At 36.1% G+C, this 24,639-nt stretch overlaps 2 protein-coding genes and 1 long non-coding RNA gene across 6 annotated transcripts; 1 reads left to right on the top strand and 2 right to left on the bottom strand.

Annotated features, from left to right (window-relative positions):
- The first annotated feature begins 12,097 nt into the window (after positions 1 to 12,097).
- Positions 12,098 to 18,400, top strand: LOC145012177 (F-box protein SKIP17-like). Of its 4 annotated transcripts, XM_078970963.1 has the most exons (11): positions 12,098 to 12,138; positions 12,359 to 12,512; positions 12,611 to 12,718; positions 12,805 to 12,927; positions 13,158 to 13,241; positions 13,352 to 13,473; positions 13,578 to 13,657; positions 17,421 to 17,493; positions 17,583 to 17,651; positions 17,929 to 17,993; positions 18,074 to 18,400. In XM_078970963.1, the coding sequence occupies exons 2-5, from the start codon at positions 12,382 to 12,384 to the stop codon at positions 13,234 to 13,236; spliced, it is 441 nt and encodes a 146-aa protein (XP_078827089.1). In that variant the 5' UTR covers positions 12,098 to 12,138; positions 12,359 to 12,381; the 3' UTR covers positions 13,237 to 13,241; positions 13,352 to 13,473; positions 13,578 to 13,657; positions 17,421 to 17,493; positions 17,583 to 17,651; positions 17,929 to 17,993; positions 18,074 to 18,400. The 4 variants fall into 4 exon arrangements, with proteins under 4 accessions (XP_078827089.1, XP_078827087.1, XP_078827085.1 ...); XM_078970961.1 differs by lacking the exon at positions 12,098 to 12,138 and having other exon boundaries at positions 12,145 to 12,512; positions 17,583 to 17,645; XM_078970959.1 differs by lacking the exon at positions 12,098 to 12,138 and having other exon boundaries at positions 12,145 to 12,512.
- On the bottom strand, positions 15,209 to 17,001 carry LOC145013173 (uncharacterized). The gene is made up of 2 exons (XR_013664865.1): positions 15,731 to 17,001; positions 15,209 to 15,560 (listed from the first exon to the last, which is right to left on the bottom strand). It is a non-coding gene; the product is annotated as an uncharacterized LOC145013173 (long non-coding RNA).
- Positions 18,401 to 22,857: 4,457 nt separating the features above from the next.
- On the bottom strand, positions 22,858 to 23,934 carry LOC145009732 (uncharacterized). Its single transcript, XM_078968372.1, has one exon. It carries the CDS (start codon positions 23,932 to 23,934, stop codon positions 22,858 to 22,860), a length of 1,077 nt encoding a protein of 358 aa, XP_078824498.1.
- Positions 23,935 to 24,639: the final 705 nt, after the last annotated feature.

Here is a 24,639-nt window from a genome sequence, read left to right as displayed (position 1 = left end):
AATGTAGAATTTGCCTCATAATAAATATGTGAGATAAAAATATTTTTAAAGAAATGTTTTTCATCGATTATTAAAAATTTGGAATGTTATAACTCATACAAGGAATATAAGCATAAACATAAACATTACATGCCTTACAATAACTTATTTTATTAATGGCCTAAACTCTTTGAATCTCTTAACAGATTCAAACATCAATATTCATGTATCTTCGTACCGCTGCCTTTGATACAAAGAAACCGAGTGGGTTAGGTTGGGAAGTCTAGTAAGTATATATAATTTTCAACCCACAATAATATAATTAATTTATTCAGTTATGTATTTCACATCAAACAAGTAACCCAATTACCCATCCACATCTTCTTTTATATTCATCTCTAAGGTCTTTCTCATATGAAGTCAATTTTGGATGTTCTGTATATGCACACTCTTACTTTTAAAATTACTACAAATTTTCTTTAGATTACTTAGGCTATTAAGCAACCTATCTCCAATTCACCTTTTATGACACACATAGTTGTGTCGGTTTGATCACGAAACTTTGAAGAATTATAACTTCTTCATATAAAGTCGGATTTAAGTGCTCCATATATCCGGTAGATAGTCTTTACAACTACTACATATTTAGATAAACTTATCTATTATATCTTAAATGTGTAGCCCGAATTTGAGGTTATTACATCACCTTCCTCAATTGAAAAGAAAAAGTAAATTAAACAAATCCGGTTGATTTCATCGATGATCATCAACAAGAAAGACTTTCATCAAAACCATCAATTATTCATAAATTAGTAAGATTTTCAAATCACTATGAATGATGAGAAATTGAAATTAAATCAAACATTGATCATTTTTATTTGATGGAAACCTAACACTAAAAATTAATGCTTCCAAGGAATCATATGATTCATAATCATATAGAAATTAGAGAATATATGAAAATCGGAATAACGAAAGACGATCTATGCAGAACGTAAAACTCACAAACGGATTCACTTCTCCATGTGAATTCGCGCGAGATTTATTGTCGTTAGGGAAGAATACAATGGTTATGTGGTGGATTCTTGATCTATAGTGTGAACATAGGCATACGACGGTTGAATAGAGCAAGAGAGCAAGAGCAAGTTTGGGCAAAATGGAGATTATGGCTTTTGTTCCTAGTCCTTCACATATTTATTAACTGAATCAACAACTTTAATGAAACGAGTCCCATGTCTGGACCAAGCCCAAGGTTTTAGAAGGGAAATAAAACATGCTTATTGAAAACTGAGAACCCAATCCATCTTCGAACCTAGTCAGAAGGCAAATCAAATACCCTCTTACTCGTTTTGGTTTAATAGGTCCATCATTTTTATTTATTTTATGGAACTCTTAGGGAATAAAATTGATGTTTGTGTGTTAAAAAAAACAGTACTGTATAACTAAAGTGGTAAGCCGATAAAGATTCCTCATTATTTATATAACCTGTTAAACATGAATGTTTAACATTTAGACATCCAAACAAGCCTCTATAAATCTAGACTCTATGCTTGAAATCTGATCAATCACCTAACTAATCGGAACCTGAATTCGAATATTAAAATCTAAGCACGTTACGACCCAAAAAAATTTAATCCTAAAACTGAATCTTGTATTGTGGGCACATTGCGATCCAAGATGTATATGTTTGTAGCATCGAAGGTGGAAGAAATCAAAAGCAATATCATAAGTTTTGAAAAAGAAATCGAAGGAAATATCGGTGTTGTGCGTAACGAATTTGGAGCTTTGGAAGAAAGATTCCAAAATTAAATTGGACTGTTAAAGAAATTATGAGAGTAATTGTTGAAGAAGCAAGATAAATTGAAATTAAAACCTGGAAATTTTGAAGAAATTGAAGTTACGTTTCACAAATCTAGAGGTAAAATTGTAAACACGAACCTAACCATCTAAGCTTAAAATTTGAACAAGAACCCTAAAAATTAAATTCTAAAATCGATCCCTAATCCCTACCCGTCGATTACAAGAAGAGAAACAAAGCCGGAATCAGAATCAAGGGTGTGATTGATACATGTGGAATGTACTTGTTTTAATCCTACTAACTTAAACACAAAAACTGTGACATCCCCATTATCACGGCCAGAAAATACCGATTTGTTTATGCTTGTTTTTAAAATCAGAGTACTCTTTTAAAGAAAACAGTTGCGGAATTTGTTCCAAAAACAAGATATGATAATAACTTATCAAAACATTTCTCGAAGAGAATGTATTTTCATTTAATAATAAAACCTCGGGATGTCATGTTCCGATACAGACATATAAGCATAAACAGAACTTACATTTAATTACACAATTGATTTATATCTCCTTTAAATCTCTCTGTGAAATATGTCTTCGTATTAATACCTGTGATACAAAGAAAACTGAGTGAGTCAGGCTTGGGAGCCTGGTGAGCATATAGGGTTTTCATCCTACAATGTTATATCCTATATTTATAAATATAGAACATTCAAACTTGTACAATTTCACCATATAAAGGCAACTCTTATCCCACCCCATCGATCCTCACAACAACACGATCTAAACTCTCGTATCTAAAATTTTTCTCTTTACCTGATCCCTACTCACGGATCTAAAACTAACCTTTTTCACCTGATCCATACTCACAAATCTAAAACTACCTGATCCATACTCACAGATCTAAAACTAACCCCTTGATCTGATCCATACTCCCGAATCAATAATTGTACCCAATCCATACTCCCGAAATAAGGACAATTAACTATACCCTAATCCTGATCTGATCCATACTCCCGGATCAAAAACTGTACCCAATCCATACTCCCGGACTAGGGACAATTAACTTAGTCTTAATCCATACTCCCAGACTAATAACATGTTTTATCTCTTTACCTGATCCATACTCCCGGATCTAAAACTAACCTCTTGGTCTAATCAATACTTGTTGAATAACTAGATCAACAACAACAACATCGGGGCCTCTTATCTGTTTATTACACATCCACTATCTACCCATGTTCTACCCAACATATTAGTAGATAAAAATATATATTTTTATACATAGTTTAAAATCTGTATAACATTCTCATTCAATACCTATTCCACATAACAGATGAGGCATACCCACATAACACGTATTTCATAGAGAATAAATCAGATCTATGAGATAGAAGAAAGTGAATATACATTCACGCATATAACAACAAAATATACACATAAAACGTATTTTATATTAAATACTTAATAATTATGTGTTAGAAGAAAGTAACCACACACTCACTTGATTAGAAGATGATCGGACAGCACTACGACTTGTAGAAGTAGTATTCTTCGGCAGATCTGGAAGATCTTTACAAAAACCGGACTCCTCGCGGGCAGAGCTTTGGCTTGGAAATCGCACTTCTCGGGATCTTCGGGACCTCGGGACTTGCTTCGGGGCTCGGGAATGATATCGGGGCTTCGGGATATTTCTTGCACGAAAAACGATGCAAAAACGCGAGAAAACGGGAAGAAATGAGCAAAGAAGTCGGTTGCCCTCGACACCCTTTTATAGAGGGATGGAAGCTCATTTACGCTGGGCGTAAATCTACATTACGCTGGGCGTAACGTGGATAGGCCCGGTGACTCCCCCCTTTGGATAATATCCGAATTTTTATTTAATTTAAATACTTTAATTATTTAATAAACTTCAAAAATTCATATCTTCCTCATACGAGCTCTGTTTTCGACGTTCTTTATATCCCCGCGTAGGTGAGACCACGATCTACAACTTTCATTTAGACTCCGTTGGCTAATTTTGAATTTATTTTTATTATTTATTTTTAGTAGGCCGGGACAGGAAAATTCCGTTATAAATTCATAACTTCTTTATCCGACGTCCGTTTTCGCCTATCTTTTTATCGTTTTACTCCTATTAACGAGACCTTTGATTCTTATTTAGATTGTTTCGGCTAAAAACCGCTCAATCTCAAATCGAGTATTCGGGCTACATACCGCTAAGTCGAAACTTCGAAAAATCATAACTTCCTCATACGAAGTCAGATTTGGGCGTTCTTTTTATGCACGTTAATGGTTTAATGTATTCTACGACTTTCATTTAGATTGCTAAGTCTAAATACCACTCTAACGTAAATTCACTTTTTACGTCATTCAGCGTCGTGTCGGTTCCGTCGCGAAACTTCGACATATCATAACTTATTCGTTATAACTCGGATTTCGACGTTCTTTATATGTACGGAAACCTTGTAACATATACTATAACTTAGTTAAGATTATTAATTCTAAATAATCTTTCATCAAAAATCCATTTTTGACGTCTATCGTCTCTAAATTGACTGACTCGGATTTACGGGCGTTACAAAAACAAACACACAGAAAGCAGTGTACCTATCGATTAACAGTTTAGTTCAGGCAAGTAGGATATCGAACACATGGAATGGTAAACAATTAAGATTAATATTAGTACTATCTAAATAAAACAATTATTAAAAGGGGTTTTTTCTCTAGTTTTGCAAGACTAAAAACTTAAGAATTACTAAACACTTAGCAAATAACATTTAACAACTAAAAGAGAAGCAAAAGACAACTAGATTTAATAAGCTTAAAGCGACTTCCGTTTAGATTCGATTAACTTATTCCTATGATTGATTTCATGGCAAGTGAAATTGATTAATATATCATCAATTGCCAATTTCTAATGTGATTAGGTTCATGTTTACTATTATTAATCCTTTAGCAAACAAGTCAATTTAAGCAGTGATAAGTTGATTAAACTAACACGTTTCCTAGTGTTCAGTTCGAATCAAGCAAAACTTGTAATAATAGTTAATCAAATTGGTTGGTTCAATGAACTCATATGTGGTTGGTCATCACACATGCTCACACGCTAATTTACTTATTTTCTAGTTAACCCTAGGATATGTTCACAACACTAGGCTTACAATCTTGTTTTCACAAAACCTTAAGATTTAAGTAATCAAGAAGATGTTCATACAACTCAATATACTTAGTCATAAACATAAAATAATTGTTATTAACACATAAATATTTTTAACAAGATTAATTAAACACGAATAAAACAATCCAAATAGAAATTAATCCACAGATCAAGGGTTCAACTACTCATAAACACAAAGCAAATGATTTTAACACCCAAATCAGAGAGTAATTGCATATAAAATCATGTTTGAACGTTAATATTGGTTAGAACAAGGAACCACATGATTAGCGGCATGAATCTGCTCTCTAATCCTTCAGATATTTGCTCCTGTAAACTTAACGGCCTTCCGGCCACCTTCTGAGACCCTCAAAACGACTTCTTAGGGGTTTATAATTGCATGAATCAATCTAGGATAGATCTCCCTTTAGGGATAATTTTCGGCTCTATTTATAGTTTTCAGCATCAACATGACGAGTTTGGACACCAACTCGGTGAGTTCTTCATTAAAACCCCGTATTCCCTAAGTCAACGTCAAGAATCGTGAAGCTTCTATTCAACACGGCGGGTTTGTGCTAAACTCGGCAAGTCGTTGGGAATCACCATTTTCTCAAAACACGAAAGTCATATGAAATTATTTCTACTTTTAAGAACATTTTGAATCGCGTCAATCAAAGTTATGAGTCATGAGATATGGCTAAAACACCGACGAGGTGTCAAGCTGTCCAGCAACATCCTTTTTGCGTCTTTTTAGCTCATTTCTTCTCATTTTTTTATTTAACCTCCCATTTTAACTTTATTTTAACATTTCAAATCGCATTAATTATCTTTTAGTTCTAAATAACATAAAAAAATAGTATAAAATAATAAGAAAACGTCATAAACATATGCATAAAATAGACGTTGTAACACCGTAAATTTCAAAACAAATTTTCTTTTGAAAACGTATAATTCTCAATACATAATTCACAAAATGTCATCTATTAAATTCACAAAGCATAGCTCCATGTTTAATTAAATGGTAATCCAGGATCCTTTTAACTCTTTCTCTGGTGTGTACAATCAAGTCAGTGTCGTCCCACGATCCTGAGAAGAAAAAAACCTGAAACACATAACACATAACACGGTAAGCACGAAGCTTAGTAAGTTCCCCAAAATACCACATACAACACATATTAGCCACTTGAGGCTATAACTCTGTGGACCCTCTGGTCTTAACTCTGTGAACCTTCCGGTTCAAACTCAGTAAACTCTGGAACATACACAACATAAATCACATAGAAATAATGCAGTGCATCACAATCACATAAATAACATACAAGATACTCTGTCATATAACTCTAATAACCACTCTAGCTAAAGTATAGTGAGAAGACTCACCTCGGGTATCTCGGATAATCTCGCACTCGAACACACTGATCTAGCCCTCGCCTAAACACATAACAACACTCTCAAATAAGTAATGTCTCTCAAAGGCTAGATTAAATCCACTCTAAAATTCCACATAAGGGTAAAAGACCATTTTACCCCTCCCTGACCCTAAAAGTCTAAAGGTTGACCAAAACCCTAAAAGTCAACGGAAGTCAACAGAAGGCAGTACGCGGGGCGTACGTCGGTGAGTCACAAACGGGGTCTCAACCCCTTACGCTATGCGTACTGAGAGTTACGCCTATCGTAAGTCTCAGTTCAACCTTTTCTTGGTTTTTGGTCTTAAATGGTTAAGACACTCGTTCATCCTCCATATCTGACTCTTTCTAGACCTCTTATCCCATAAAGTCGGAACCTTTATGCCTTTGCATGGCTGTAAAGGTCCCTACACCCTCTAACACTTTTCCTTTCTCCTTAAAAGGTCTAGATCTCATGCATGGCTCAATATCCACGTCCAAGATTTCTTTTTTATGAACATACAACTTATTTTGTCCTGAAATATGCTAGATCTAGGCCGATGGAGACCATTTGCTCATAAAGTCTCCATCTTGGGACCAAAAACCCTAGAAATTGGTCCAAGAAGCACACCACACAAATGAAAAGTCAAGATTTGAGCTTTTTACCTCAGGAAGAAGCTCCAACCTCTGAAAAGCTCGGATTTACTCTTGCCCACAACTCCTAGCCTCCGAAATGGCCTCTTCTTCTCTTCCACCACCTTGAAATGACACTTTGAAGCTTAGAACACCAACACACTAGCTTAGAACGAAGGTTGGCTCTCTTTTAGGGTTTCACTCACTCAAATTGTGGTTGAGGATAAGGCCATAGCCTTCTTTATATAGGGCTCAAGTCTGAATTAAGGTTTTGCATATGGGCTGGTTACGCCCAGCGTCCGTCATGGAGTCCGCGCTTATTATAAGCGAATGAGTATGCGCAATGTACTTCTTCAGTACGCCCAGCGTAATCCTTTGCAATATTTTCCATTTAGGGGTTTCTCTTGACAATTTGGAGAAGAGGAAGGGTTAAACAGATATACCCAATTTCCGGGATGTTATAGACGTTATCAGTGATACGATTACCTATTTCTCTGGTGGAGCTCTCCATTTGGTTATCTAGTTTGATCTTCTAAAAAATCCAAAATCTAATAAAGAAAGCCACACATGCAATGTTCTATTTTTGTGTAAACTTAGTGACTTTTGTGCATTATTTCACTTATTTGGAAAAAAAAACAATAATTATTTTTTCCCCATAAAATCCATGAACTTTTTTACATAAGGTTGACACATCATCCTCATCGAAAACTTCGATGATACCTTGTCTGCAAGTATCTATATGATCGTAGAGTAGATTTTCTCAACTTGTTTTGATCAACTCTTTTATCCATGTTTTTAGGTTTTACAAATCGGGCGTGGAAGACAAATCCTTTATTTCAACAATGCCGTCATGTTTTATACGCCACCTGATAGCTTCATTTTATTACTCATATTTTATTCATATATATATATATATATATATATATATATATATATATATATATATATATATATATATATATATATATATATCGGGTACTTTCTAGTGTTTGAGATATAATTGCATATTTATAAAAGACTAATGCGGAGCAAAGATGTTTGGGAAACGCAGGACTTAAGGATTAAGGAATCAGGTTTTGGTAACTCTTATGGAGATAATATAAAAATGAGTTTGTTGATGAATGGAAGATTGAATAAATATGGGTCTTGAACTTAAAAGAAGATGAAAGAAATATTTAAGCTTACATATTTGATTGCTAGAGTGGGTATTCGAGCTTTGGACGACTAAGATGAGGTGAACTAGGACAAAAGTTGAAGAAATCTTAAAGGATCATGGGTTATAACCGAATGGAGACAAAATGGTCTGGTATGCTAAGGCAATGCATTCCCAAGAAGCAAATAAGCCAAAATCAAAGTCGGCAAGCATTCTACCCACCTAGGTGCATGCAACCCGCACAGCCTCCAAAAGGGTAAATTTGAAATTTCACCTTTTTGCAGCTATTTAGGGAAGGTTGGTGAGACTCTTTTACACACCTTGGATATCCGAAAATTGGACATTCTCTTTACATTTTTTGAAGACTTAAAGGTTGAAGAACTTCATTATTCAACTCTTTTCATTTGGGATTAATGTTTGGTATTTCTAACTACTTTTTATTTTGCTTAAACTTAGCCATGTTAGACTAAGTTAATCTTGGTTGATATTAGAAGCAATCTTTGAATGTTCGGTTGATTTTGAAGAACATCAAGAACTTGTGTTTGAATATTAACGAAAATATTATCCATTTTAGCATATTGTCTATCCATATGTATTTATTCACGAGTTTAGATGTATGCTTAGTGATTAGTTGACTAATTTCTTGATTAAGTAATGGATCTTCAAATTAGCAAGAAAGAAATGGTTCTTGTGTTTGTTTTCCTTTCACGTAATCATGAAAGTAGTTTCTCTAACAGAGTAGTGAAAGAATTTCGACGCATATAGGATTTGGTGGCTTTTAAATCTTAATGTTACTTGATTTTGATTAATTACATGTTTCATAGATTTATAACAAATACTAAAATCCCCACATTTATTTTTATTGTCATTTCATAAGTATTTTTACAAAGAGATTTACATTGAGTTACAAATCGAACCAATCATTATGGATTCGATCCCTTTACCATTATACGCTATTTTAGTGTGCAATTTTTAGGGTTATTTATTTGTTGGCCTTGACAACCACCACCCCAGACTATAATTGTTATTATGAACTTCTCAATATCATTTGATAAGCCATTACTTTTATACATTGTAACCAACACTATTGTATCAATTCCACCAAATGAATACTTCACGCGACTACATAAAACCTGAATGCATGGCCATGACTCGTTACCAAACAATAACTCTTGATTTTTAATTTCTTGAAATGAAGCGGCTACACAACCAACTATACACAATGGTGTCGCATCATGGACCGCAAAATTAAGATATTAATGATCCATTTAGATTCATCCTTACATCACAATCAAGAATCGACAATACAATAACCTTTGATGCATTGAAATCCTCTCTATGTCGAAGCTATCATACAATTAGGTGGAATCATGGAATTATCAGTTTATGGAACATAATATGATACACATTTAAGTTGAAACACATGACCTACTAAATCAGTTCCTCTAATTTGTTATTGTATATTAAGATAAAAAAAGTGTAAGATAATAGATTGTTTCATTGATAAATAGTGAGATTAAACCTCATATAAATAGGGTTACATCATTGACCTAATCTAATCCCTATAGGGGTTGGGCTTAAACCCTAAGCACTACCCCCCTACCCCCCAGTAGTTTGATCAGGAGGGGGCGATTAAGCTGGAAAAACAAAACATAAAACATAACATAAATGAAGACATCGACAACGACGATGGCAGAGCTCTAATGATGACGGCTGACAACTTCTTGTTGGAGAAGGAGAGAGAAGAAGTGACAATCACTAGCGGTTCCTTTTTATAAGAAGAGAGGAGCAGCGACGACGATAACGATAATGCAACCGGTGGCAGAAGGGTCCGGAGAAAGGAAGCGAGAAAGAAATAGGGCTCGAGCTGCAGTGGACGGAGCCAATTCTGACGAGTTTGGTGGCTGCAATGTTGATAGAGAAAGAAACAACTACAAATCAGAGGCTGTTCGGTAGAGAAGGTACCATCAAAGAGAGGCAGCCGCAATATTCGAAGGGGCTGAATTGGAAAAAAAGATTCGAAGAAGTGGCCAACTGAGGAGGAGGTGGAAGGTGAGGAGACAGAAATAGACGAGACAGTAGAATAAGCCGATGAAAGGTCTTTGCTTTGGTGCCATCCGACTGTTTTATTATTTAGGTGGATAAAAGAATAAACGAAAAAATAAGGAACATAATGACGACACCTCCGACGACTATTAAAGAAGATCGTCGCAGGTAGAAGGCGGCGGTTACGGGTTGTCGTCAAAAATAAGGTTTTTAGTCTGGAGCTCTGATACCATGTAAGATAATAGATTGTTTCATTGATAAATAATGAGGTTGAACCTCATATAAATAGGATTACATAAGAATCATAATCTAAACCCTAAAAGACTAGGACCTAAACCCTAATCACTAACCAAAAAGATCCTACCTAATAGATTAAATCTAATATTCGTATTAATGACATTAGATTTTCCCTTATATTGAAATAAATGATCATTGGGTTTTTTAAGTCGCGTATCCCATAGAATGCAAAAGAACGGTTGAGAGTGTGAACTACAAACTCACAAATAGTCTAGAGACATGCGTGGATGAATATAAATAGCATAATCTTTTGTCGTAAGGATCCCATAAAAACCTTTATGTAATGGAAAATTTCAAAAAAGATATAAGTTTTAATAACAATATGATTTTGTTCGCTTGGTTTTTTTTTTCAACTAAATCATCATTTCATATTAACGGCATGTCTTCAAGACTAACATGTCACAATTTCACATCAACAACATGGTTAAAAAGTTATATTTTTTGATTTCTTAAATTTTTTAAAAGTTGTGAAAATCACTTTTCAAATATGTTTCTTTAGTTGTCAAACAATTTATTCGAATATTCAAAAGAAAAAAAAAACAGAAAAAACAAATAATTCAATAAATTATTTTGAAGTCAATCCTAAACACCCTTTCAATATTAATATTAAGGGTGTCATCAATACTAGGTGTAGGGTTTATAGCCATTAACGGGTAGAGGTGACGAGTTGAACTCTAATCAGTGGCCATAAAAATGTAAAAGTTTGTACTGAAAAGGAGGTCACCCGGGTATCCGCTGTAAAAAATAGAAGGGGCTTTTGCATGGATATTTGCGGTTTTCAAAAAAACTAAGGCTTACGATGACTTTACCACTGCTTTAGTTTTGGGCCACTGACGAAATTATTACTAGACTTTGGCCCAAATATACCCATAAAAAGTGTTGTACACTTGATGCTTCTAAGCCCATTGTCTTCCTGGGCACCATGGCCCTACTGCTCCCATTGCCCTGCATTGTTTGTTATCCCTAAAACTAATTCAGTTTAAAAGTCAGGTTTTTTTCCTGCTAGCAAGTGTACTTCTGATCCTACACCGTTCTATCCATGGTTGAACATTCACATAGGGATAATTACGATCAATTGAATATAATATTATGTTTCTTTTCAATTAAGTCGCTATATTTCATTCTTTTTGGTTTCAATTTTGACACCTAAAATATAATGTAACCAAATAATGTCGCGTCATCATTCTATATCAATGTCACGTTTTCAAGACTAACACATCACTATGCCACATCAGCGACAACTAATTGAAAAGTTATATTTTTTGATTTCCTAAATATGATTTTTTTAAAGGTTTTGAAAATCACTTTTTAGAAGTGTTTCTTTAGTTGTCAAACAATTTATTAGACATATTTGTTTTTTTTAAAGAAAACAAATAAGTCAATATTTCCTTTGCAATACCAATATTAGGAGTGCGACTATGGGACAGCTTAAATTGTGTGTTTCAAGCGATGGATTACTTCTGGCTGTTGCTTCAATTTTGGCCATGGACAAAATTCTTACTAGATTATAAATTTTGGCCCAAAAGTATCGATAAAATGTTGTAAACTTGATGGCCGTAGGCCCATTTTTTTCTGGGCCATGACCCTGCTGCCCCTTACCCCGAAATTCCTATGACTTCGTTTCTCAGGAAATTCGCGCGGCGGAAGATCCTGAATTTGAAACTACACCAAAAGTATTCTCTTAAACGCAGGTATCGTCGTTATCCCTAAAACTTATTCAGTTTAAAAGCTAGTTTTTTTCCCGCTAGCAACTGTACTTCCGTTCCCACGTACTTCCAGTTGCATGGCCAAACATTCAACTAGGGATGATAATTACGATCAATTGAACATCAACGCTCTATTCGAGTCCTTGTTTGCTGTTTCCGATTCCGCCTTAATAGACGCCTCTTTCGATGACTTTGTCGAATCTAGGTCTACCGATTCCCACCAAAACGATGATGATTTTATCGAACGTGCTATTCACCTCTCATCCGTATTGCTCGAAGCTGGCAAGAGATCCGCTCGTAAACGCTCTTCCGTTCATAATGCATCCGTCTGGCCTCTCACTCCGGACCTCACAATCAAGGTACGTATTTCGAATTTTAATTTGCATCGTGTGTTGAATTTTGTTATTGAAGTGATTTTTGTGGTGTTTATTTATCTTGTGATATTATTGATTTCTAGGTTTTCTCTATGCTTGATACCCAAAGCCTATTCTGTGTTGCAGCTACCTGTTCGTTTTTTAACAGGCTCTTGCTTGAGTTCTTTGAGTGCAAATGGTGGTGTACCTGGGTATGTTTTCATTGTTTTGGAATGAATAAATTATTATTGTACAAGTAAATAGAGTATCTACTGACCCTGTATGTTGTAATTGCAAGGTCTCGTTTGAGAAGTTTGCACCTTCACAGAATTACAATGAAGGATAAGACAGCACTTTCAGAGGCACTTTTGGCATCTTTGTCGGTTTGCCATTCTCTTGTTGAACTAACATTTGTGGGCATGTAAGTCCCTTGGCTTTTTTGATAACTTCTTCCTTCAGTCTGCCTTGTTAATGAGATCGTTGTTTATCTTTGTCTGTGGGTGACTGGGTGTTAAGTCTTGTAATAAGTCCATTGGCCTTGTTTCTCATAATCACATTTACCTAAAAATTACTGGAGCTTTAGATATCTAGGCAGGGAAGAATGTCTATATCTTTTATGAAACACTAATAAAAATGTTTTCTTGATGACAGGATGGATGTTTATATCAGTCGTATATTAGAGTCTGTGAGTAGATATTGTTTCTTGTTAGAGCGTTTTATCTTCGTTTAGCGGAGGTTTGTCCATTCTAAACTTTGTTGATGACTTTTTTTTTTTTTAATATTTGAAAAGACTGTAGAATCAATTCGATCATTGAGATCTCATCTCACACGCAATCGCAATGCAGGCAGACCTGATTTGGTAGAAACCTGGGTGTGCAAAGAATTTGTGGTCAACTGCCCTAAGATAACCACTTTGGTTCTGCAAGCATGCGAACTGTTTCCTTCTGAAGCTTTCAAGCTGGTGAAGGTATCCATTGTCTCTCTCTTTCTCTCTCTGGTATTTGAAGAACACATGAATATGTTGACCTTTTAACATGTGAAATTGCCCTGTTGATTATTTATATGTGTTAGTAATCTCCATTGCACGGGTTTAACGAGCTAAAATATGTCGACTTTACAAATTGTTACTCTCTCACTGGCGCCTTTTTAGAGTAAGTGGCCTTGAACTTTCATTAAATTACATCCCTGATGTCCTTCAGTGATTTTTTTTTTCACAAAATTGCAAAAATGGTCCCATGGTGGTTAAAATATGTGGTTTTGGTCCAAAAAAGTTTTGTGGTGCACCCTTGGTTTGAAATTAGACCTTTTTATTGTTTTTGTTCCTCTTGGTAACAGCCATTAGTTCCTAATGTTATCTAGCAAAAAGAGAAAGGGCATTTTGGTCCCTTCATATCTCTCTCACGCTTCAATCTTGACCCTCATTTTTCTTTCTCTGTGTTCAACCCACACCCCCTTTTCATTATTCTCTAATGTCTGCATAAAATCAACAATCTTTCTCCCTTTTCACACGAGGGACATAAACGTTAGCCAGATGAAGACAACTGAAACTTCCAGTTGATATGCTTGAAAAATCAAATGGGATCAAGTACAAATTTTAGGAGCTCATATATATATATATATATATGTATATATATATATATATATATATATATATATATATATATATATATATATATATATATATATATATATATATATATATATATATATATAAGTTGGATCTCGGTGTGTAAGTTTGAGTTACAGGTTTTCAATGTGTTTGCAATTAAATTCTGCCTCTAAGATCTAACACACACGCACACACACACACTCACAGTCACCTTTGACATGAGAGGCATCGGTAAGGCCACCAAAGACCTTCCCTCACCGGATTCTGCTAGTCTCTGATGTCGTTGTGATCTGAAAATGTACTTCTCTTAACTTATCATCAAATCGGATTTTGTTGGTTCCGTTTTCTTTTTTCCAAATCGAAAATGGATATAACTTTGTGAGTCAGACTAAGACGGTGTTTGGATAGGGAAAAAAGAGGGTGATTATTGCTTATTCCCACCACAATAAGCTAAGTTTAAGTGTTTAGATAAGAATCCCTAAAAATCAGCTTATTGTGGTAGAAATAAGCTAAATAATCATCCCTCTAGCTTTTTGCTTATTGCTTATACCCACCACAAATACTTTTGCAAAAACTGCTTATTCCTAATTTCCCACCGCAATAAGCTAATAAGCTATAAGCTAATTTATCCAAATACCCTCTAAATCTGGAGTCAATTAATAGATCCCACGAAACCAAGTGCACCAATTGCATAAGCTGGATTAAGTTGTGGGTTACATGAGCCTGTGTTACCCTTTTGGGTTAGCTGCTTCGATTCTGTTTGGAAGACATCATAAGGTCATATTATAATCTCCAAAAAAATTTTCCTTGTTCTTCTTTGCTTTAACTTCATCAGCCTCCAGATCTAATATTAATTTTTCTCTTAGATATAGAAGTTGATAAATCCCTTAAATAAGTTTTATGTGTTAATAGGTGACGAACATAATGATTGACAAACTCGGTGCCCCCGTCACTTTGAAAAATTTTGATTTTTCTGGAGAATTGTGTTTGTACAAATTTCATGAATTTTGAGAAGATAACATGGAATTCAGATTTCGCTTTTAACGGATATAACAAACCAAAACTAGAATAATCATCCACAAACAAAGCATAATTTCGATAGCCATCAACAGACAAAACCAGGGATGGCCCCCATAAATCACAATGAACCAAATCAATGGGTATAAAGCCCGTTTTTCATTAACCTCAAAAGATAATCGTTGGGCCTTAGACATTTGACAAGGCGAACACAAAAGAGGTTTAGGTAGTAAAGAAGTGACAGATAACCTTCTCATTTTATTTAACAGCAAAATAGTATCAAAAGCTTCATGACCCAACCGTAAATGCCATAACTCAAATGAAGCCTTTAAGGATGAAGCAGCAACAAGGGTGTGAGGACAGGAATGGAGCACATATAACCCGCTTTCACATCTGCCTTGGGCTAGGACTTGTCTCGTGGAGCGTTCCTGAATATAGAAATTGGGATGAGAAAATAACACATCCAAATGATTATCAGCGGTCAATTTACTAACAGAAAGTAAGTTTTTGGTAAGGCGTGGGACAACCAACACATCATTCAAACGAAATTGATTGTGAACCATAGTATGACCAATATGGGAAACAAGAAGCGAATTACTGTTTTCAAAAGTGATATTGGCAGGAGACGATTGTGTAGTACCCGGAGTGACCGTATCCGAGGATGATGTCATATGGTCAGTAGCCCCGGAATCAACATACCAATCCGGGTGTGAAGGAGCAATAGTGCATTGAGCACGAAAAGAATTTGCAATATCGATACCGGGTGTAGTAGTTTTAGCAGCAAAACTTGAAAGTTGAGGGCAAACATTGGCATAGTGACCATCAGTACGACATAGTTGACAGTGGGGAGGTCGCCTACCACGTCCCCGACCACCATTGGAACCTCCACGTGAAGGCCGGAAGCTGGTGCGAGATTTATGTAAGGGGGTAGTGGAGGGGCGAACCGCAGAGAAAGCAACAGCGGAATGGGTGGAACCATGCAGTGATTTCAAGAACAACTCGTGACTCTTGGCTTGAGCCTAGAGGTCACGAAAGTAAGGTGCCGGCCGATTGGTTCTCACAACAGTTGAAAAAGTTTCAAACGAGGGCCCTAACCTGCACAGGAACCAATGTAACTTGTCCGAGTCATCAACGGGATGTCCTATGGCCGCCAATTGATCACAAAAACCGTTAAATTTACGGGAAAATTCAGCAACAGTAGACACAACTTTCACTGATTGACGAAGTTGGTCACGCAAGTTCTGGATCCTTTCAACAGAAGAGTTGCTGTAGGCAGTCTCAAGTGCCAGCCAAATGAGGCGAGCAGACGGAAGGCCAACAATCTCAGCAACTGCCTCCTCAGAGAGGGAGGCACGAAGGATAATGACGGCTCGTTTATCATCTATTTTCCAAGTAGTATAAAGAGTATTAGGGCTGGACTTGCCATCAGTTAGAACTTCTCAGGAGAACGAGCGACTGCAGAACCGTTAATGTGAGGAAGAAGGTTCTGATAAGCAAGTAGGGATAGCAATTGATTTTTCCACGGAAGGTGGTTTTAAGGAGATAACTTGATGGTGATCATATGAAGGAGTGTATTCATTGGGAGGGTATGATCTACGGAGGATGAAGACATAGTCACCGGAAAAGAAAAGAGAAGAAGAAAGAGATTTAGCGGAAAGAGGAAGCGAAATAGGTGGAAAAAGAAAGGTCTCAGGGACTTTCTGATACCATGTGTTAATAGGTAATTGAAAAACCCCCTGACCCATTTTTTCTTGATCAATGGTTAGCTTAGACGATGGAGGAAATCAATATGGGAGAAAACTATCCACATATGGGTTTGGGGAAGATGAAATTAGAGAAAGAGAGAGATGAGGGGAGTAGGGGGTGAGGGTGGAGTGGCCCATTTTTATTTGTTTTTAATTAAGGTATTAAAATAGTATGTGTGTGGGGATGAAAGAGTAAGTGGAAGTACCAAAATGCCCAATTTTGGACCATTGCATTACTAATCTTTTTAGATAAAACGATAGGGACCATTTTTGCAATTTTGTCTTTTTTTTTTTTTTTTTTTTTTTTTTTGGGGGGGGGGGGGGGGGGGTGTTATTTATTAGAAAGAGTCATTTGGTATTTTACTGGTCATATTTCCTATTCTTTGGGTGCAAAACTTTAATGGTAAAAGTTGTAGGAACTTAATGCTTATAAATTATTTCTTACATTTGTATGTTGAGGAGAGTATTTCTAATCATGAGTAATGTGTTTTTGTAATTCTCCAAACAATAACATTTAATTGTGTGGTTTTCCATCATTTGCAGGGACCTTGTCACCAAAGGTGGTGGAAATAGTTTGGAGGTTATGATTTTACGTGGGTTGTACGGTCTTGATAAAGTAAGAACATTTATTTCCCCTTGTTTCCTTACCTCTTTTTCTCTATCTTCCTTTACTAACACATGCCATATATGTGATATTGTGGACAGGTGGAGGTTATAAAGTTTATGAGAGCTCTTCTTGCAGGAAAGTTCAGGCAACTACGACATCTTGTGAGTGTGAGTGTGATTTTCTGCTTTGTTTTTCTACTAAACTTTGAAATTTTGGTTATTTGATCACTTGGCTCCTTTTACGAGTTCAAAGGTCATTAAACTTGTTAATATTTGCCAAAGTGGTCATCATGACCTACAATAACAAGTTTTCATGTTTTTTTTGGCTATTTAAGGTCATTGAACTTTTTTTTAGAACCAGGTTGCATGTTCTGCTCCTGTTTTTATCCATTATATTCTTGAAATTGAATTAAAAAAATGATGTGTATCCTTTTCCCTTCAACAGGAGATATCCGAAAGTGGTGGTTTATTAGATACCGGTGACGACAGTGATATACGTTATAGTGTGAGGTACTGCAAAATATATATATATATATATATATATATATATATGTATGTATCTTACCAGTTGTTTGTCTTGTCTTGTGCAGTAGCATTATTCCCTCAAAGAAACTAATGAAACAAAGGCCTAATTTCTGCCTTGTTAACAAAATCTATTGAAACAAAGGCCTAATGTGTTGTGCAGTATCTTATGATATCAGGACAGTATATAGTTACTCATACTGATTGAATTTACACCAGTTTTGTTGAGATGAACAATTGAGCATCAATTATTTGTATGTACGTTGGAGCTAGCTAGTTTTGCTTTTTCTTGCCAGATTTGTGTAGGAACTTGGAACATGAGCATCATAATAATGCAATCATGTTATAACTAAACCAACTAAACCTATAAGATTGCATAATTTAATTGAGTAATCAAGTATGGCATCATTAAATGAAACTTAATCATCCGTTGACATATTATTATGTTGCAATACAGTATGTCCATGTTTTCATATAATTTTAAGTAGTTTATTCATAATTATTTAGTGTTTTCTGAATTTTAGGATTTTTCTTATCAGATATAAGTAAATGAAGAGTAAAAAAGTTGTTAGACTAATTTACGTAAATGGTCCTTGTGGTATAGAGAAGTAGGTCCCTAGCCAGCCCTATTTTTGGACCGGGTCGTGCACCCTTCTCTCGGCCACCCCCTAAATGTAGCTTCAAAGATTTGAATATGGGTCAAAGAGTTACTCAACACATCCTCCACATGACTTAAGTGAGTTATCTAAAGATGGTTAATGACCACCATTTGAAATCTTTTAAATTGATAGAATTTCATACATGTAGAAGAAACTAAAACTTGTGGGATTTATCAAATGAAATCTGATTAGAGCAACAAGAACACACTTTGGAAGCAAGGAAGAAGTAGCAACAAAAATGCTCTCGTGGGATTTTTCATGATTACGATTCTTAATTTGTTATGATCCAATAATACTACAATTTAAAATGTTATGATCCCTAATGGTATCCTTTTACTTAAATTAAGGGTGTGTTCGGCACACAACTTTTGGGAGCTTCTGGCTTCTAGCTTTTAAGAAAAAGCTAGTAAAAAAAGAAAAAATGTCTCGTTCGGCGACATGAGCGTTTAACTTTTAGCCTATTCAAAACACTCCAGAATCAAAAGCTACAATGAATAGTTTTCAACAAAACCCTCCAAAATCAAAAGCTACCCGCTACTAGCTAGTTTTGCCGAATACGTCCTAAATGCTTCTGAAAAAAAATATTATGATTAAAAACTTGTTATGAGCCAAAAAAATAATTTGGTTGTAAATGTTATGAATCTAAATTACATGATCCAAAATATTTTATGATGCAAAATGTTATAATTTAACATGTTTATAATACTTGGTTTGTTACCATTATTCTATATTTGATCCGATAACCTTATTCAGTTATTTTTATGGTTGTTTTTATAAAAGGCATATTTTACTCCTTTTTTTTATATCTAATTTTTTTAATAAGCCTAACTTTTACCTATTCATTGTTATTTCATTAATTGAGTCGGTTACCAAAATATAACCCTACACTCCTCTAAATCACGTGTGTTATAAGCATCAATCATCTAATATAATAACTTATTCTAAATGCTAGGGATAAACAACACTTACATTAGTATAATAAACGAGCATAGCCGTAGTAATAGGCAACGAAAGCTCAAGATGAAGGTTCTGAATCCAACATGTTTCTAAAACCACATTAGCAACACCTTGATATTCGACCTCGATATGTGTTGGGACAGTTGGCTGAGTCAATGTTAGTTTATGCTAAACCACATTAGCAACACCTTGGTATTTGACCTCGACGTGTGTCGGGATAACCTGGCCAGTCAACATCAGTTTATGCTTTAAGACGTGTGGATTGAGTATTATAGAGTGTATGATCATAATCAAGAGGACATTAAACATGATGTAGTAAACACTTGAAATCTACCATATGGGATTCAATAGGTTCATACATGTGATGTGGAAGTATATATAGTGAACTACATATGAGACATCCGATTAGGTGAAAGTGAGGTATTGAAGCACTCCAACAAGGTTGCAGTACAAAGTGGTTAGAGTAAGGTTACCCATCATTGGTGTTTAACTTTTCCTTTTTATCGATGAGAGTGAGAGTAGGTTTTCAAGATGACATTCTAGTACTTCCATAACATATTGTATGACTGGAAAGAGTGACATCAAGAAGATAATTAAGAGGTCCAAGGTCCTTCATGTGCAAGTTTAACCATGATTTTGGTATGAAAGGTGATCTGTTGATGCTTAGGACACACATTCGTTAGGGATATAAGGTTACATATTGATAACCAACTTCATTAATAAAATAATAATTAATATGTTAAAGTTGAGTTTGTTTTGAAAAAACCAAGTCTAAAATGGAAAAAAATGCAAAATATAGAGCTTTTATCGAATGAAATCAATTTACCTATTGGTAACAGACTTTAATAATGAAATAACAATGAATAGATAAAAGTTGGGTTTACTTTGAGAAATATAAGTTTTAGATTTAAAAGGGAAAAAAATGAAAAAATGTATGTTCTTCTATGGAATAAACCCTTTATTTTAAAAATAAATATTAGTTTTATAATTTCAATCTTAGGATTGTTTAATAGTTAGTTGATTGACTGAGTTAACGTTGATCCAATTTGACCAAAGTTGTGATCTCCCAGTTTGTGTGATCTCCCAGTTTCTTCTTCAATAGGGACACATGAAATACATTATGGATCTTTGAGGAAGAGGGTAATTCCAATCTATAGGCGACTTTTCCCACCCTTTCTATCACCCTAAATGGCCCATAATATTTTGCTGCCAATTTATGGAATACCCTTTTGTTTACAGATTGTTGTCGATAGGGATGTAATTTCAAATAAACCCAATCCCCCAAAGCAAGGACCCTCTTACTTCGGTGTTTATCTGCATGGAATTTCATCCGTTGTTGAGCTTTTGTCAAATTTTCCTTGAGTAGCCGAATGGTGGCCTCTCTAGCTTTCAGTGTGGCGTCTACAGACTGATTAGCTGAGTCCTTAGGGTGGTAATGAATGTAGTTGGGGGGTGACTCACCAAAAAGAGCTTCATACGGCGACATACCCAGGCTGGAGTGATGAGACGTGTTATACCAAAACTGAGCTAAAGGGAGCCACTTGGCCCACGATGAGGGAGTATCTAAGGTAAAACACCTCAAATATGTCTCTAAGCATCTATTGACAACCTCCGTTTGACCATCAGACTCTGGATGGTATGCAGTAGAGTAGGCTAAGGTCGTCTGATGTGCTTTAAATAATTCCTTCCAAAAGTTACTTAAGAAGATTGGATCTCTATCAGATATCACCTTCGCCGGCATACCATATAATTTTGACACTTGTTCCATAAATACTTGAGCTACCATCGCGGCGGTATATGGGTGCTTCAAGGCCATAAAATAACTGAATTTGCTTAGTTTATCCACAACTACAAGTATTGTAGTGTTGCCCAAAGACTTGGTCAAACCTTCAATGAAGTCTAGAGAAATGACCTCCCAAAATCTATTGGGTATCTCAATTGGTTGAAGCAGCCCTGGATATGCCGACGTGTCATATTTGCATTGTTGGTAAACGTGACATTCCCTTACAAAGATCTTACATCAGCTTGCATTCCCTTCCAATAGACTGCATTTGAAAGCCTTTGTGTTGTTGCGTGGACTCCAGAATGACCCCCAGACGCGCTTGAATGAAAGAATGTAATGAGGTCTTGTTTAAGTATCTTATCATCCCCCACAACCAACCTTCCTTGCTTCATGAGTGACCCATTAACCATGGAGTACTTGCTCCCTATAGTCGAACCATCTTTGAGTGCATCAATTATTCCTTGTAGTTTTCCATCTGTATAGACACTTTCTCGAATTTTATCTTGCCATCCCGAGAAGATGCTTGATATGGCCATACAAGTGGTTGGCGGTAAAGGAGTCGATCTTCTTGAAAAAGCATCTGCTACCACGTTTTCCTTTCCCTTTTGGTATTGCACAGAATACTGTAGGCCCATGAGTTTGCTTAACCATTTCTGCAAGGTAGGATTGCACACCTTTTGCTCAAGTATATGCTTCAACGCTTGGTGATCTGTCTTAATAACAAAGGGCTTGCCTAACAAATATCCCTTCCACCTTTGGATGGCAGCTACTATAGCTAGTAATTCCCTTTCATATGTGGCCAACATTAAATGTTTAGGGCCCAAGGACTTGCTGAAAAAGGCCATTGGGTGATTATTTTGAATTAAAACCGCTCCTATACCCACACTTGAAGCATCTGTCTCGATGATAAATGGTTTGTCAAAGTTAGGTAAGGCCAACACTGGAGTAGAAGTCATAGCTTGCTTTAATTCATGAAAAGCTTCATCAGCCTCTTGACCCCAAATAAAACACCCTTTTTTGAGCAAATTCGTTAGAGGTTTTGCTATCTTTCCGTAATTCCTTACGAACCGCCTATAGTATCCAGTAAGACCCAAAAATCCTCTCAACTCTTTAATATTTTTTGGTTTTGGCCAAGTCACCATATCTTCAATCTTTTTTTGGGTCCGCTTTAACTCCATCAGCACTAATCACGTGGCCTAAATAGTCCACTTGTCGGCTGCCAAACGAGCATTTCGAAAATTTGGCGAATAAGGATTGTTGTCTCAGAATGTCAAGCACTATACCCAAATGTTGTAAGTGTTCCTTCCAACTTTGACTGTAAACGAGGATGTCGTCAAAAAAAACTAAGACAAACTTCCTTAAATATGGTTTGAAGATTGAATTCATTAAATGTTAAAATGTTGCTGGGGCATTTGAGAGGCCAAAAGGCATAACGACAAACTCATATAACCCCTCATGAGTCCGAAAAGCAGTTTTTTTTAATATCTGTTTCCCTCATCCTTATTTGATGGTAGCCGCTCCGCAAGTCTAGCTTCGAAAAATAGCAAGCTCCATGCAATTCATCAATAAGCTCTTCAACGATAGGTATAGGGAATTGATTCTTTACTGTGAGATGGTTGAGCTTTCTATAATCCACACAAAACCTCCAATTGCCATACTTCTTTTTTACCAGAACCACCGGCGAAGCAAACTCGCTATGACTTGGTCTGATCACACCAGAATTTAACATCTCTTGTACCAACTCTTCAATTATAGTTTTTTGTAGGGCCCCATATCTATATGCTTTTAAATTAACTGGATTGCTTCCCTCCTTTAATGTGATACCATGATCTAGTTGCCTGGTGGGTGGCAAGGACTTTGGGTTTGCAAACACATCTTCAAAAGCAGTCAACAACGATTCCATCTCACGTCTCATAGGTTCAGTTTCGTCAGTAACTTCTAGCTTGATGGACCATAATTGAGATGGTCCCTTAATGGACTCGAAAAGGTATGCTTGATCTTGATCCCACTCCCCCTGAAGCGTCTTGCTGGTAGAATTCCCCAAACAGCCTCTCTGTGCCCCTTCCAACCGAATAGTTCGGTTCTCACTTTGAAATTCCATAAATAACTCCTTGAAGTTACAAGTTATATCCCCAAGCGTTGCTAGCCATTCAACTCCTAATACAACCCCGAATCCTCCAATTAGCATGTCTAGGAAATCCCCCTTGAATGACACTCCATGGGTACACCAGGATACTTCTTTACAAACATAATGAATAGACAATTTAAACCCATCGGCTACCGACACATTATGGGGTTTAGTGGGTGTAAGCTTGAGGCCGAGCCTTTTAGACCACACCAAGTCTATGAAATTGTTGGTACTACCACTGTCAATAAGCATCAATAGAGACTGTTTCTTCACTATACCCCACACTTGAAGAGTCTGGGGACCCAAAGAACCCAGTAAAGCGTGAATGGAAATTGTAGTTTCCCCTGTCACACCTTCGTTTATTTCGGTATCAGCCAAATCATGGAGCCCTTCTTCGTCCATAAAATTCTCTTACTCTTTCGGACAAATATGCATAAAGAGCCTACTGTTGCACTTATGCCCTGGTGTGTATCTTTCGTTGCAGTAAAAACATTGATTATTCTTCCTCCGTTCTTCAAGTTCCTTTTTAGATAGTTGTCTCATCGGTGATCCCTTATAATGGGTGTTAGAATGGAAGTTGTGCGTATTTTTAGGAACAAACCTAGGTATGGTTGAGTTCTGTTTATTGTTTCTTCGTGGATTATAGGGTGAGGGTCGTGAATTGTTGTGCAGCGGGACAAGGGGGACAGATGGTAGGAACTTAGTGTAATTGTTTGAGATTTGATGCCCCTTTCATTGATATGAGCTAGAATATATACAAGATTACAGGGGGATAATTGAGGAAAGTCTAATCACCTAAAGAGCTAATTTAGGAACATATACTATACAGTAAATACAAAATATACAACATAATTATGCTGAAATTATGGCTGAAATAGTTCTCGCTAATACTCCCCCGCAGTCGAATCGGTAGGTGGTCGAATAGAGAGACTGGAGCGGAAACGGGTGAAGAGTTGACATGGCAATCCCTTTGTGAAAATATCTGCATATTGGTAATCTGCTGGGATGTGAAGGACACATACGGAACCCATACGTACTTTTTCTCGAACGAAGTGGATATCGACTTCAACATGTTTTGTGCGTTGATGTTGAACTGGGTTTTGTGTA

This window comes from Lactuca saligna, chromosome 8, assembly GCF_052625555.1.
Source record: "Lactuca saligna cultivar CGN05327 chromosome 8, ASM5262555v1, whole genome shotgun sequence".
Taxonomy (NCBI): Eukaryota; Viridiplantae; Streptophyta; class Magnoliopsida; order Asterales; family Asteraceae; genus Lactuca; species Lactuca saligna.
This window is presented reverse-complemented; position numbering and strand designations above follow the sequence as displayed.